Source organism: Nyctereutes procyonoides, unplaced genomic scaffold (genome assembly GCF_905146905.1).
Source record: "Nyctereutes procyonoides isolate TBG_1078 unplaced genomic scaffold, NYPRO_anot_genome, whole genome shotgun sequence".
Classification (NCBI taxonomy): Eukaryota; Metazoa; Chordata; class Mammalia; order Carnivora; family Canidae; genus Nyctereutes; species Nyctereutes procyonoides.
The window spans coordinates 10,391,294-10,405,895 of record NW_026575021.1 but is presented as its reverse complement, the minus strand read 5'-3'; the positions used below and the strand labels follow the sequence as shown (position 1 = coordinate 10,405,895).

Here is a 14,602-nt window from a genome sequence, read left to right as displayed (position 1 = left end):
GAGCGTGTGTAGGAAAGATGGACAGGGAAGTGAAGAAGTTCAAACATTAATGACAGTGATTGGCAGGATTTTTTTACACCTGTCTTGAATATTTACTTATAAATATTTGAAATTTTTTAAATAATGGCTATGAACAAAACTACATAGGTAGTTTGAGTCAGATAGATTCCAACTCCAGTTTTTAGCCATGTGAATAGTCTGTTTTCTTTTTGATAAAATAAACCTATCATTTATAAAACCATTATGGAACATAACAGAATCAGATACATAGACCCCCACACATACAGCCAACTGATTTTTTAAGCAAAAAGCTAAGCTACTTAGAAAGAATTATCTTGTCAACAAATGGATAAATGGTGCTAGGACAATTGGATGTCAATATGTAAAAACAAAACAAAAAATTAAACAAAACAAAACCAATTCATACTTCAACCATATACAAAATTAACTCAAAATGGACCTCTGACCTAAAATTAAACCCTAAAACTGCAATATGGGAGAAAACCTTTGTGATCTTGGGTTAGGCAAGGCTTAATATAAGAAAAGCACAATTTATGAAAGAACAAATTGATAAATCAGACTTCATCAAAACTAAAAACAGTTTTTAAAGACAGTTAAGAGAATGAAAAGGCAAATCATCGACTAAGAGATAATATTCACAGAGCATATATCTGATAAAATATCTGCAACCAAAACATATTTTTAAAATATATTAGGGCACCTAGCAGCACAGTTGGTTAATTTGACAACTCTTGGTTTTGGGTGAGGTCATGATCTCATGGGTTGTGGGATGGAGCCCCAGTTCGGGCTCTGTGCTCAGCACAGAATCTGCTTAAGACTCTCTCTCTCTCCCTCTGCCCTTCTCTACCCCACCTCCCTTTCTTTCTCTCCCTCTCAAATAAATAAATAAGATCTTTAAAATATATATATATATATAAATATATCTCAAAAAATATATATACCTTTAAAACTCAATCAGAACACAACCTCCCTCCTTCCTCCCGACCCCCCAATAAAGAACACAACCCCATATAAAAAATGAGAGAAAAAGATTTCAAAAGACATACTGCCAAAGAAAATATATGGACAGCAAATAAAAGACATGAAAAGATGCTCAAAATCATTAGTCATTATGGGAATGCAAATTTAAAAACCACAGTCAGACACCACACCACAGTTAGTACAATGGCTAAGACAACTGGCTAAAGCAGGAGGTGGTGAGGTTGTGGACAAACCAGAACTCTCATATACAGCTCCTTGGAATGCAAGATGGTGCAACAACTTTGGAACATAGTTTGACAATTTCTTTAATAAACACATACCTACCATTCAGTCCACCAATTCCAGTGCTACACATTTGCCCAAAGGAAATAAAAACATATGCCCCATACACAGAGTTGCTCATAAATCTTCAGAGCAGCTTTATTTCTAACAGCCAAAAACTGGAAACAACCCAATGTCCAAAAACAGGTGAACATGTAGGGTATCTATATAATGAAATATTACTGAAGAAAGGAAAAACCCACTGATATATTCCACAACATACTTGGAACTCAAGATAATTATGTAGAGTAAAAGAAGCCAAAAGATGGTTTTGTACTGTAAAATTCCATTGATATAAAATTCTAGGAAAACCAAAACTAAGGTAGGGTGATAGAAGACTGACAGTTGCACTATCCAAAGATGGGGTGAAAGGAAGGGGGGGGATTAAAAAAATAAAAGGAAACTTTTAGGGTGTGACAGATATATACATCATCTTTTTTTTTTTTTTTTTAAAGAGAGGGAGTGGGGAGAGGGGAAGAGAAAATGTTAAGCAGGCTCCATGCCCAGTGCAGAGCCAAGCATAGGGCTCAATCTCACAACCCTGAGATTAAATCTTACCTTACCTGAGTCAAAATCAAGAGTCAGATGCTTAACCAACTAACCCAGTCAGGTGCTCCAGATATGCACATCATCTTGACTGTGGTGATGGTTTCCCTGATGCATACATATGTCAACACTGTATACTTGATGCATAGTCACTACATGTCAATTTTACCTCAACTTTAAAAAAATGAAATAATGATATATATGAAAAGAATATTTATGCAGCAGAGTGTAGCATACTGAAAGTTGAGTAGCATATCACATATACAGAATGACTGAGTTGGATTTAAGACAAAAAAAAAGTGGGAAAAAACCTGGCATCTAAGTATTATAAGATCTCTTAATCCTATTTATAGCAGGCTGTTACTAGTAACTGCAAAATTATTTTCAGATAACACACTGCTTTTATACCAAGAGAGGCTTTTATAAATTGGCTTCCCTAGAAGTTAGTGCAATCGTATTTATAGTAACCCTATTTCTAAATAATTTAGAATAGATGTTTGGACAAATATGATGATGAACATCAACAGCAACTACAGAAATGAACATTTAAAATCGAAACAGTTCTGTAAATTCCAAGGTACTTGTTACAGTACTTTTCATTTCCTCAGAGGCTATTAAAATGGCTACCACATTGCAGGAAGCTAAAGTCCTGAGTAAACGTGGCATGTTGCCCTGAGCTACTTCGGGAAGCCATTACCTAGAGGCATAACCTAGACTCAAGGTTGCAAATTCTCTGCCCTCCTAACAGACTCCGGATTTTAAGGGCCTGGGCCTATTCTTTTAATGACAAGACTAATCAATGCTCTACCGGCATTTGGCTAATAACCATTTTCCCTGAATCCATGTTACATTCAAAGTTTTCCACTTAGGAGTCTATGAAATTACCAGAAAGTAAGAATATTTCACGTGGCAACTTCTTCAGCAAAAAGGTACTTTTAACACATTAATACAAAAATTAAAATATACTTACAGCAGCGACAGGGATAAGGATCTCCACAAATAAACCAGCAAGTGCATGTTTTATGTCTTTATCTTTTACTTCCAAGAAATACTGAGCACATTCCTTGAAGGAGAAAGAGGTATACATTAGGTTAACAAGAGAGGAAGATTTAAAGAAATTTGAAGATCATGATGATTTTGTAAATACTGTCCTTTTACCAAAAAGCTAAGGTCAAAACATGCTCAAATTAAAAAAGAAAGTTAATTCACGCTTGTTATGACTTAACTAACACTCAGAGAAAGGAATTGATAATGATGTCATTAATTTATACACATTTTGTTTCTTTTAAAAAGTCGCGAAGAGCAAGAATAACCACTGTTAGGCTAATTCTAATCCCTGCAATAGAGAAGATAGATCACCTGCATGAACTGAAACGATGCTTCAAAATCTTCTACAGGATACATTTTTACTCGAAAAAATTTCATTCCCATTATTAAGCTGATGATGCTTTGTACCACATGTGGACTTTGCTCCTTTTGCCGTAGTTCTTTCAACTCTGTCACAAACTTCTTCCTCACAGCCTGAAACCTTTAATATATGTGAGTACATAATATATGAATTCAAAACACTAATTTTGAAAAATAAAAATAAAAAATAAACACTAATTTCCCATATGATATTCAAGGTGGAAATCTAAAGATATTTTACCTAAACATCATCTCTTTTATCTGGCCTCATTAAAATTGCCAGAAAAGCAGAGAGAAAAACAAAGATATTTGTTATTCTAAATCTGCTCTTCATTTATTTTAAAATGGGAAGCTCCATAAGGAGAGAAAATAAGATTTCTTTATTCCAATAATAGCATCAATGCAGCACCATTATCATTTAATAAAGATCATAATAAAACCAAATAAACCACCTATAAAACATTCCCCTGTAAATCAGATAGTGTCTCTAATTTTTAAGGCTGCTTTTTATATAATCTGTAATTTGAGTTATATGGAGAACACATTAGGGACTACAAATTTGTTAAAAGACATGAACCAATCAATTTTAGACTACCATCACTTAAAATTAATTTCTCCTTACACGAGAAAAACCTGAAGGAAAGGAATTTGAGGACATGGTTTCATATAATGTGAATAAGCTAAAGAACTGAAATGCTTTCAAATGTAAGCACCATCCTGGATTCAAATGACCACAACTGATAAGGTGACTAGGTTTTTTTCTCTGCTTATATTGCAAACCTAACAGGTTAATAACCAATAATACTTAATTTCCTCCATCTATATAATATGAAATAGCTAAAGTATTTTACTATTAATGTTACTTGGCAAAACCAGTTCCTAAAAGTTACAATGACAAATGAAGCATATTTTCCAATTATCACTGACTATAGAAGGGAAAAAAAAATAGTACATATTCGTGAAATACGGATACATGACAGGAAATACTACTTATCCACTTCTGTTTGAGTCTTGGAGAGTATAATACCATTTTCCATGAATGTATTCTTTTGCATTTGATAAAGAAAATATATTAGATTAAAAAATCTTCCCATTGCAATAACACTAGACTCCAAGGGTTTTTCTCCTTTATTAAATTCCTCATAATAATTATTAGTCACTATAATCATAGGAACTAAACATTCACAAGAATTGTACTTGGCTTCTTAGAATGATGGTTCAAGACAATTCAATGAGTTTAGCTCCTAATGAACAACACCCTTATGAAGTAATCTATTACCTCCTTTTTCTTTTTTGAGATCTCTTCTACCTACCCAAAACTCTGTTTGATGCTAAAACAAATAAGATAATTAGGAGGAAGACACTGAGTTGCTACCCCAGAAATGAAAGTACTCAACTAGAAAGTATTAAAAGTCATTATTAGCTCTGTAGAGTTCTAAAGAAAGAAAAAAATGACTTAAAAAAAAAAAAGGCACTTCTTATACAAGAGTTAAAAATAAGCATAAGGTAATGTCCTTGGCTATTCCTGGTCATTTCCAACTTCCTCAATTCAGATATTTATGGAAAACCCCAAATAAATGAAAAGCTGTGAAATTAATGTATGGATGTAACTTTAAAATCCCCTAAGGAATAGAGCAGCTAAGTAATAAAAGGTGGAGTAGACTTCAAAATAACTATGAAAAAGAAATAGATCTAAAATGGTGTCTACTATATTAGCAATGAAGCATTCTAAAACACAAACTGAGGTCAGTGATTTATAACACTTACTTTGATTGGGCAAGAACCCCTATCACCTCCGCATATAAATCTGCAATAATATGCACATTCCCAGTGTTGGTTCCTGAATATCTAAAACAACAAGAGAACAAATGTATTATCAATTTTTTTTCTATAAACTCTCCCTAATAAATCTGAAAATTTCTAATAAGAAATTTTGTAAGGATGTTACACAGCTTTTTTTTCCCTCTGATGATTCATTGATAGGACAATAAAATCCACATGAATTTTCTTCTATCTCTGGATTTTACTTTGTCATGAGATTTAACCATGAATTGGTTAGATCACATCATGGAAATGAAAACTGCTTATTGATTTAATTAGTTGAAATGTGGAGAATACTCAGAATTCACTCAGAATATGTGAATAAATACTCTAATTCTTATAAATCCAATCAATAGTTTTAAGAATCATTTCAATAAAATCTTTCCTATGGGGGCACCTGGCCACCTCAGTCAGTACAGCATGGGGCTCTTGATCTCAGGGTCATGACTTCAAGCCCCAAATTGGGCACGGAGCCTAAAAAACAAAACATAACACCTTTCCTACAAGCATTCTGTGTGGATTTAAAAAAAAAAAGATAAGTGCTCTGACTCTTTTAAAAACAAATGATCAATGAGAGTTTGAATTATATTTAAACGGTCTAAACCTGTAGAGAAAATCAATAATCCCCAACTAGTATTTTACTTACCCTTCCTTATGTTTAAAGTGCTTAAAAGCTAAGTTTAGAACTTCGTGGACTAAGGGATCGGGCACAGGATGAACAGGAATCTAGAACAAAAAAAAAAAAAATCAAGTCAGCTAAGTAGGTTACAAATCTTTTCTGAGTATTCTCCACATTTCAACTAATTAAATCAATAAGCAGTTTTCATTTCCATGATGTGATCTATTACCATTTAGTCAACCTTCCCTTTTTCTAAGGCTGTTATATTTTCCCTGAGAATTCAGTTACCCATCTAATTTAATAAGCTCTAAATTTAAGAACGTTAAGCTTCATAGTCACAAATCCTTGAACTATGGCCCAGAAAGGGGAAAAAGTAGCAGTTGTTGCTGATGTGACTGTCATTGTTACCGTCGGGAAATTAAGACAACGCCCACATGTACTTCTCTGTAACACTTGATAGGCTGAGCCAGCCACACATTCCATTAGTCTGATTTTCTATCCTAAATAGTAAGCCAAAACGACACCAACTTTTCCAACAATTTAAAACTATTTGTGAAAAAATAAAAGAGTAAAACTATTTGTGGCCTTATTCATGTTAGAAATTTGTCATTTAAATATTTTTGTTTTGTTGAGTTTTTCAAAAATTATAAGCTACCTCCTAATATGGGAAACAAATCAAAATTTTTAAGCCATAAAGTAAAATCCTTGCCCCTTCCCCCTTTTATAATCACTATTAATAGTTTGGTATATGGTATATATCCTTCCAGATTTTTTCCTACATGCACCCACACATACCTTATTTTTCTTAACAGGATGATTCATATTTCTTTCTTTTTTTCTTTTCTTTTCTTTTTTTCTTTTTCTTTTTTTTTTTTTTTTTTTAGGATTTTCTTTATTCATGAGAAACAAAGAGAAAGAGAGGCAGAGACCCAGGCAGGGGGAGAAGCAGGCTCCATGCAGGGAGCCCGATGTGGGATTCAATCCCAGGACTCCAGGATCACGCCCTGAGTCTAAGGCAGGCACTAAACCGCTGAGCCAACCAAGGGTCCCTGATTCATCTTTCCATGTCAGTACTTAGAGCTCCTCCTTTCTTTTCAACGGCTGTATAATACTCAGTGTATTAAAATGTATTTAATGAGCTTCCTATTGACAAACATTTCATTCCAGATTTTCAATAACCAATGTAATGTTATACAATAAGTATCTTGTACACTTAATGTTATATACTTGCATAGTCCAAAAGGACTATGGGAAAGAGTCCAAAAGGAGGTACTGTTGGATCAGAGATTATACAAGTCACCACTGATAAATAATCAAGTTCTATATATGTGTGGGTCTGTTTCTGAGTTCACTATTCTATCAACTTTTATATGTTGGTACTGAAATCATATAGTCTTCATTATTAGACTTTCTGAATAAGCTCTGATGTCTGGACCTGAAAGTCCCCTTTATTTTCCTTCAGAGAGAGCGTAGCCATTTCTGGCTCACTGTTCCTCCATATTCAACTTTGAAGGCACACAAAAACCATCAGGATTTTTTAATTTTTATTTATTTATGATAGTCACAGAGAGAGAGAGAGAGAGAGAGAGAGAGAGAGAGAGAGAGAGAGAGAGAGAGAGGCAGAGACACAGGCAGAGGGAGAAGCAGGCTCCATGCACCGGGAGCCCGACATGGGACTCCATCCCGGGTCTCCAGGATCACGCCCTGGGCCAAAGGCAGGTGCGAAACCGCTGCGCCACCCAGGGATCCCAACCATCAGGATTTTTATTGGAGTTGCAATCAATCAATAAATCAATTTGGGGATAACTGTGCTCTTTCACATTTACATGGAGTATCTTTTCACTTCTTTGAAGGCTTTTGGCCAGGCTTTATAATTTTCTGTTTTTGTCCTTTGTTGTGCTTATTCTTAATAAACATGAAGAGATGCTTGATTTAATTAGTTATAAGGAGAATGAAAATATATCTATTCAATGGGGAAAAGTCAAGTCTGATAATACCAAATAGTAGAAAAAATGTAAGTGAATGATGCTTCAGAGACATTGCTGGTGTGAGTTCAATTTTTTATAAAGCCCACAACTTAGTGAAGCAGATCAAAGTATGCCGCCACAAAATATGGCACTTTGGCATGAGAATTATTTTGAGCTGAAGGCAGCTGAGAAATAGCAGGTGCAGGCAAAGCTCTCCACCCTCCCCCTTTCTGCCTCTAAAAGCAGTCTTTTCTCCTCTTACCCATACCAAGAAAAGGGCAACTGTTATCAGAAAGTTGACAATAAGGTAGGTCTGCACAAAGCTTACTAAACAGCCCTTATCTCCCATTAGTTTCCCCCATATATTTTCCTTCCCCCAGTTTACTACCCTTTGCCACTTTTCTTTTCCTTTGTCGTGTCACTTCACAATGTATTGCACTTTGTTAAATTTTAGGGTCTAACCATTCTTTTGTGTCTTCGACTTCTTTTCCAAGAAGGCCTCCATGTGCCTTTGCAATAAACCTTTTCTCCTGTTAATGTAGCTCCAGCAGCTTAATTTGCAGGGCTCCAGGAATGAATTTAAGAGGGTGGAGCTCCACTACACTAGCAATTATATGCATAAGAAAATAATAACGTATAGCTATACATTTCATGGATTAATCCTTACAACATAATGTTGAGTGAAAAAGTAAGTCCCAGAGGAAAAATATACAGTAGGATACATTTTTTTTAAGGAAATTCAAAGATGAGAAAAACTTACTATTCAAACATATATGAAAACATTTTTAAAAGAGAATAACATAAAAATCAGTATAATGGTAAGAGGATAGAAAGGGAGTAAACTAGGAGAGATTTACATAATTAGGCGTAAGCTACAGGTATTTTTGGGCCTCACAGGTAACCATTATATTGTAAACAAAAACACAGGTAGCCACATAGACACCAGTGATAACAGTGTATCTTGAACGAGGATCATGATTTATCTCATTCTGTGGCCCTGAAGTCCAATTAAAACAAAACACACAGGAATTCCACACTTCCTTAAAATTTGTAACAATATACAGTAGAGAACATCTTATCAATAGGATAAAATTGTAATAGAGATTTATCAAGAAAGTCACAAACTCAACTAGGGAAAAGAATAACAGGAAACTAATTATTCAGAGATGGTCAGAGAATGTTTCTTGAGGGTTTCATAAAGGAGAGATTTTTATTTAAAATAAAGATATTTTTTACAAAGGTAAATCAGGAATCTATCAGTGGGGAGCTGAATTTAGTTCTGAATAATGATCAGGAGCTGGTTCAAACCTAATAAATAGGAGAGAGCCATTAGAAACAATAACTACAATTACATTGTAATGAGGGACAAGACAAGAAATCCAGTAAGTAACTACTCATTGGACTGGTACTCAGCTCAATGAGAAAGTAACTAAACTTGCACAACACAGGGAGAATCCTAGGACCATTTTTAAAATGCTGTCCGAGCAGAGGGAGGCAGGCAGCTAACACAGCTTCGAAAGGCTCATGGTGAACTTCTACTCCAGGATGGAAGGCTAGAGCTTTATCTTGGCTAGGCATATTGATATTTGCTGTTGACCAGAGGAGGATGAGAGAGAGCATTCATCTCAGATTTCCTAGAAACTGAGACCATCCTCAAGGCCTGCACCCAGAATCCAATTTGAAGAAAATGTGCTCCGTCACAAAATCAAATAGGGATTAGGTGAGGAAGCAACTATAATCCAAATGCTACTTTTCTTAGTTCTCAGTGAACCTTGTACTAGTAGTAGCCTGATGATATAGGAAAGAAGTTTATTTGTCTGTTTAGAGAAGCAGCGATTTGAAGATCCCACGTTAATAAACTGCACAGAAACGGAATTTACTTTGCTTAGTAAGGTTCGAGAATTCAGACCCCACAAGAATAATCTTAACCTTTGTCCCACACACTGGAAGACTGAATTTTAAACCCAAAATTTCTTTAGCAATTAGAAATACTTAACTATGTATTTTATGCTTGACTGTATAATTACAGAAAGCTTTTCAATCTTTTATAGGCAGACACATCCTCATAAAAGTATAACATCATGTTTTATTCATATAGGAATTTCAGAATATTGGCTGATCAATTAAGCAGAGGCATGACCATCTTTTACTTGGTACCCTGAACACCTTTTTGGGACAATAATGTTATTCCATATTAATAAGGAACTCAAAACAGTATTCCCCAAAGCGCTCCTTGTATATACATCAAGATGATGAGTTTATTATAAGTAAACTATATTCAAACCTTTATACAATAAATAAAAATGTTTTCTTCACTACAATGAAAAAGTGTAGAAAGACCACAGATTTTGGTTTATTTCAATCAAGCCACAGTTTCTCTTTTTACTAGTTATATAACCTTGAGGAAGTTCCCACTTCCCACCTATAAAACATAGACGACACACCGGAACCCTATAATCACTAGCCCCAAGAGAATGAAAAATCGAGTATATTACAATTGGAGATGGATTCTTTTGTTCTCTCACCTTTTCTTTTTCTAAAAGGGACACCAAAGTTGTTATCTCCTGAGAATGTAGAGAACATGAAAGGACTAGAAAATATGGATGGAGATACTGAGGAGAAAGCTTGGTAGGAAAAATGGCAGGAAACAAGGGCCCATTGAGAAGGAGGGAGATATATTCCCCCAGCCTGATCTCCCCTCCACTGAGCCCATAAATAGGCCCTAAGGTAACAACAACAACAATTACTATCATCAATGCTTCTGTCCTCTACATCCCACTCAGCCCTGTGGCTACCCACTGATGGTTAAAACGGAGCCTACATCTACCACCAGGGGATGACAAACTGGTCAGGAATAGGCTGTACCTGGAGCCTGCAGCCTGCAGCCTGACTTCAAGAACCTATTCCAGAATTCATGGCGATAATCATACAGGCTGGCCCCACACATTTCACTGACCTTGCAATAATAATGCAACACTGCATTTTATGTGATTTAATTGTTTATATTCCACTTACTGTGCTGTGTTGTGGTTTTACCATATTGATTTCTTCACAGGGATGTTTAATGTGCTCTAGGCTAGAGAGATGAAATGCAAGCTAACTTAAACCTGAAATTTCTCCTAAACTGTCTTATTAGGTCCAGCTATGTCTGAAGTCTAACAATGACAGGTAGGGCACTACGCCATGCTGTATACTCTTTATTACTACCCTACTGTTGCCACTGTCAATGCTTTTTATGTGTTTATGTGTCTGTCAGGCATTAGGTAGGTATTTCTGTAACACTTCATCTTACAAGGTAGATACTTGTTCCCTATTTTACAGATGAGGGAACTGAAGTTCAGAAGCTGATGTGTCCTTCTCTAGAACATACTGTATGCCAAGTTTCTGACATATAAAAATGCATTTAATAAAGGAAACAAATAAGAAAGCTTTCAATTTTATCATATGGTAGCCAGAAGAGAGACACAAATAGAAGTGAAAGAAGAAATATGTCTTATCCTTAATTTTTGGAAGGTAAAAGTAAAACTTCCAAACATTTTAAGAATGAACGTTATCAGGATGCACATTCTTAATATCCCTATTTTCCCCTTTATTTTCAATAATAGTAATAAAAATGAGAACACTCCTGAATTGAATCTCAGAAAATGGACGTGGAGCAGAATCCCATTTCGGCTTATAGATAAAAAGTTCTACTTTCAGGGAGTAATATCCCCACCTACAGTATCAAGACTTTTTCTAGTCTTGTCATCTGTGATTTTAGAAGCAGCTCTAATTCTACTTCAACATTCCAAAAGGCTATATACCTAGTAGACTCTAAAGAATATCCAGGGGTGCCCAGCTGGCTCAGAGGATCTCGACCTCAGGGTCCTGCATTCAAGCCCCACACCTTGCATATAGAGATTACTTAAAGAACTTAAAAAAAAAAAAAAAAAAGAATACTCAAGTTTTATTTCAAGGCCATTCCCAGCATCGCCTCCCAAACTTTGTTATTTTTTTTTAAGATTTTATTTATTCACGAGAGACACAGAGAGAGAGGCAGAGACACAGGCAGAGGGAGAAGAAGGCTCCCTGTGGGGAGCCCAATGCGGGACTTGGGACTCAATCTTAGGACCCCAGGATCACGATCTGAGCCAAAGGCAGATGCTCAACCAATGAGCCACCCAGGTGCCCCCTCACCTCCCAAACTTTAATGCTTTTATCACATCATGAAAGTGAAAAACAACAAAATCAGGTTAAGATATGGGTATTGTGGAGTCAGTGAGGCTCATTCATTACCACACAGATCAGCTTTCAATGGAAAGGGGAATGAATACATTTAGCCTCAGAAAAATAACAAGTATTTGCATAAACCTTCAGGCAACTCATCTACATCTACTACACAAATGTTAAATCTGAAAATACTAAGGATGTACTTACTCCACCTTCAGATACTTCACAATAGCAGTAGTAAAACTAAGCCAAGAGCTGGAAGTGGCTCACAAACCAAGTTTCCCAATCTTATTTGTTTCAATGAGTAAATGTCTGACTAAAATTTACATGAAAAGAAAATGGTTTCAAACTTTCTAAATGTTTATGTTACTGTTTAAACATGCTTTTACATGAATTTGAAAGCCTTTGGTATTAACATGCTAAAATCTGTGTTGGCCATGACCCTCAAATTATGTTTGACTTTCTTGGAGAAAGAAAAAAAAAAAAAGTCCTCCATCATCTTGAATTAATTTTGTTCCTACAGTGAATCACACTAATTTCATCACATTTATACAAACTCAATTCTTTGTCCAATTTGTTATGATCAAAACTTTAGTTTTCCAAGATGCTGGTCCTCTCACCTAATTTTGTGTCACTGATTTTACCAATATTTTTATTAACAGGAGAAACTTGGAGTAAAAGAGTGAACTAGCTTTATGATCATCAGCAAATCACTAAATTAAGGACATTTCTTCATCTGCAAAATGAAAATAACAGATAACATTTATGGAGCACTTTCCATGTCCCAAGCATTACTGTATTTAATGCTCACGATTCTACAAAAATAGATACTATTATAATCCCTCTCTTACAGAGGAGGAAAGAAGTGATGGATAATAACTCACCCAAGTTACACAGCAAGACAATGGCAGAGCTAGGATGAAAACACTTGCCCTGGCTGTCTCCTAGTTTTATTACAATGACCAGCTGATACAAAGGATATAGAGACTTTATGCATCATGAAGAGTTCTAAACATGGATGAAAGACATGAAAAATTATTCAAGACAAAAAATTTGTAATATATGAGGTCAAGGACTAAACCATAAGGAATACTTACTCCTCCCTAAGACTGACCCAATCATGTATCAATACTTTAGTACTCCTGGGACTGTCCATCTCATCAAAATAAAACTGAGTCATGTTTTAATATGTGTCTTTTATGTGGGGCAAAAGTAAAAGTCCTATTAAATTCAAGATATATTACATTGATTAGTCTCTGGATCTATTAAACTCTACATCACTTTGTCATGGTAGAAAATTGGTCATGATATTTTAGAAAGTTCTATTGATTTTTACTTCATTTTCTCTGGTTTTATTAGTTTTGAAGAAGCTAAAAAGACTTCCCTTTTACTAGAGGGGGGAAAAAAACCTTATGTAAGATTTTTAATAAATAAAGCATCTCTGTGTTCTTTGGGATAGATTTTATTCTTTCATAGGTGCATTTGAGTGAAAGTATGAGGATAATGGTAAAGAGAGAAAACAGGAAGTGAAAAGGCCACTGTAGACTGGAACAATACGGTGACAGAACCAAAAACAAAAATTAGCTATTAAAGCTGTTGTATTCCCCCCCCCCCCCACTTTAAGAGTCCAGGTGAAAGTGGATCTGAAGGGATTTTGTGGAATGGACTTGAAAAACGAGTCCAATGGAAATTTATAGATCCTATGGTTTTCTCCACCAGAGGAGCTATCTGGATTATTTTTGAGAGCAGGAGGAAGGAAGGAGGATAAAGAGGATGGGGAAAGGTAAAGGACAGGGAAGAGGAAGGGGAAGAGGAGAGAGAAAAACTTATATAGGGTTGTCTGTGCACAGAAGCTCTGAAATTGCAATGAGGAGCAACTTTCAGAGGAAACACTGATTGGCAAGTGAACACTGATTGGCAAGTGAAAGAATGTGGGGGGGTGGGGCACCATGGAACCAGATCAGAGAGGGAGAGAGACCTGAATGTCTAAGGCAATTTATAATCTCTCCTGCTAAAAAAAGAAACCCTGTATTTAATTAAGCAAAGAAGTGCAGATGGTGGTTACCAAACCATTCACATGATCTACATCAGCAGACAGGAGATGCAAGAGGTCAACCACAAGGAGTCCTAGGCAAAGTCCAGTCATGGTCAACGGCGGCTCTGGTCCTAAATTCTTCTATCCCTAACTACTCTGGCCTCAGGGGTCTCTGGATACCAGCAAAAGTGACGTCACAGAAAGCAAACCTGGCTTGTTAGCACAACTCTCAGAGGAATTTTCTTTCATACACCTAAAGAAAGACCTTTATGAAAGGTACCAATTAATTTAAATGATTTTCACCTTTGATTAACTCATTCATCTGTTTTTCATTTTTCAAATTTTTGTGGATTTTAATGATTTTTCACATACATTATAAAAACATGCAAAGTATAAATACATAATTCAAATAATTTAGCCTCTGTCAAAAAAATAGACTATTAATTAACTTTTACATCTTACATTTGTTGTTTTCATATTATATATTCTATTCCATTTTGTGTAATAAAAACAAAACCCCTGTCCAAACATGTTATATATGCAGAATATGATTTTTTTTTTTGTTCTTTTAGGTTTCCTAACTTTTTCAAAGTGTTACAATGTACATGGTTGGAAATATGTGGCTCATCTTTGAATGATAGGTAATTTTTTAAAGACTACAAACTATAAAGAAAT

General features: G+C 35.3%; 1 protein-coding gene across 6 annotated transcripts in view; it reads right to left on the bottom strand.

The window, feature by feature from the left end:
* The window catches only part of FRYL (FRY like transcription coactivator), a 257,505-nt gene that overhangs the window by 112,534 nt on the left and 130,369 nt on the right, over positions 1 to 14,602 (bottom strand). For all 6 annotated transcript variants that reach the window (XM_055339583.1, XM_055339573.1, XM_055339599.1 and 3 more), the window contains 4 exons: positions 5,744 to 5,823; positions 5,044 to 5,124; positions 3,229 to 3,397; positions 2,840 to 2,932 (listed from right to left, as the gene is read on the bottom strand). In XM_055339583.1, the coding sequence (XP_055195558.1) occupies positions 2,840 to 2,932; positions 3,229 to 3,397; positions 5,044 to 5,124; positions 5,744 to 5,823 (423 nt within the window). The remainder of the gene's footprint in view (positions 1 to 2,839; positions 2,933 to 3,228; positions 3,398 to 5,043; positions 5,125 to 5,743; positions 5,824 to 14,602) is intronic.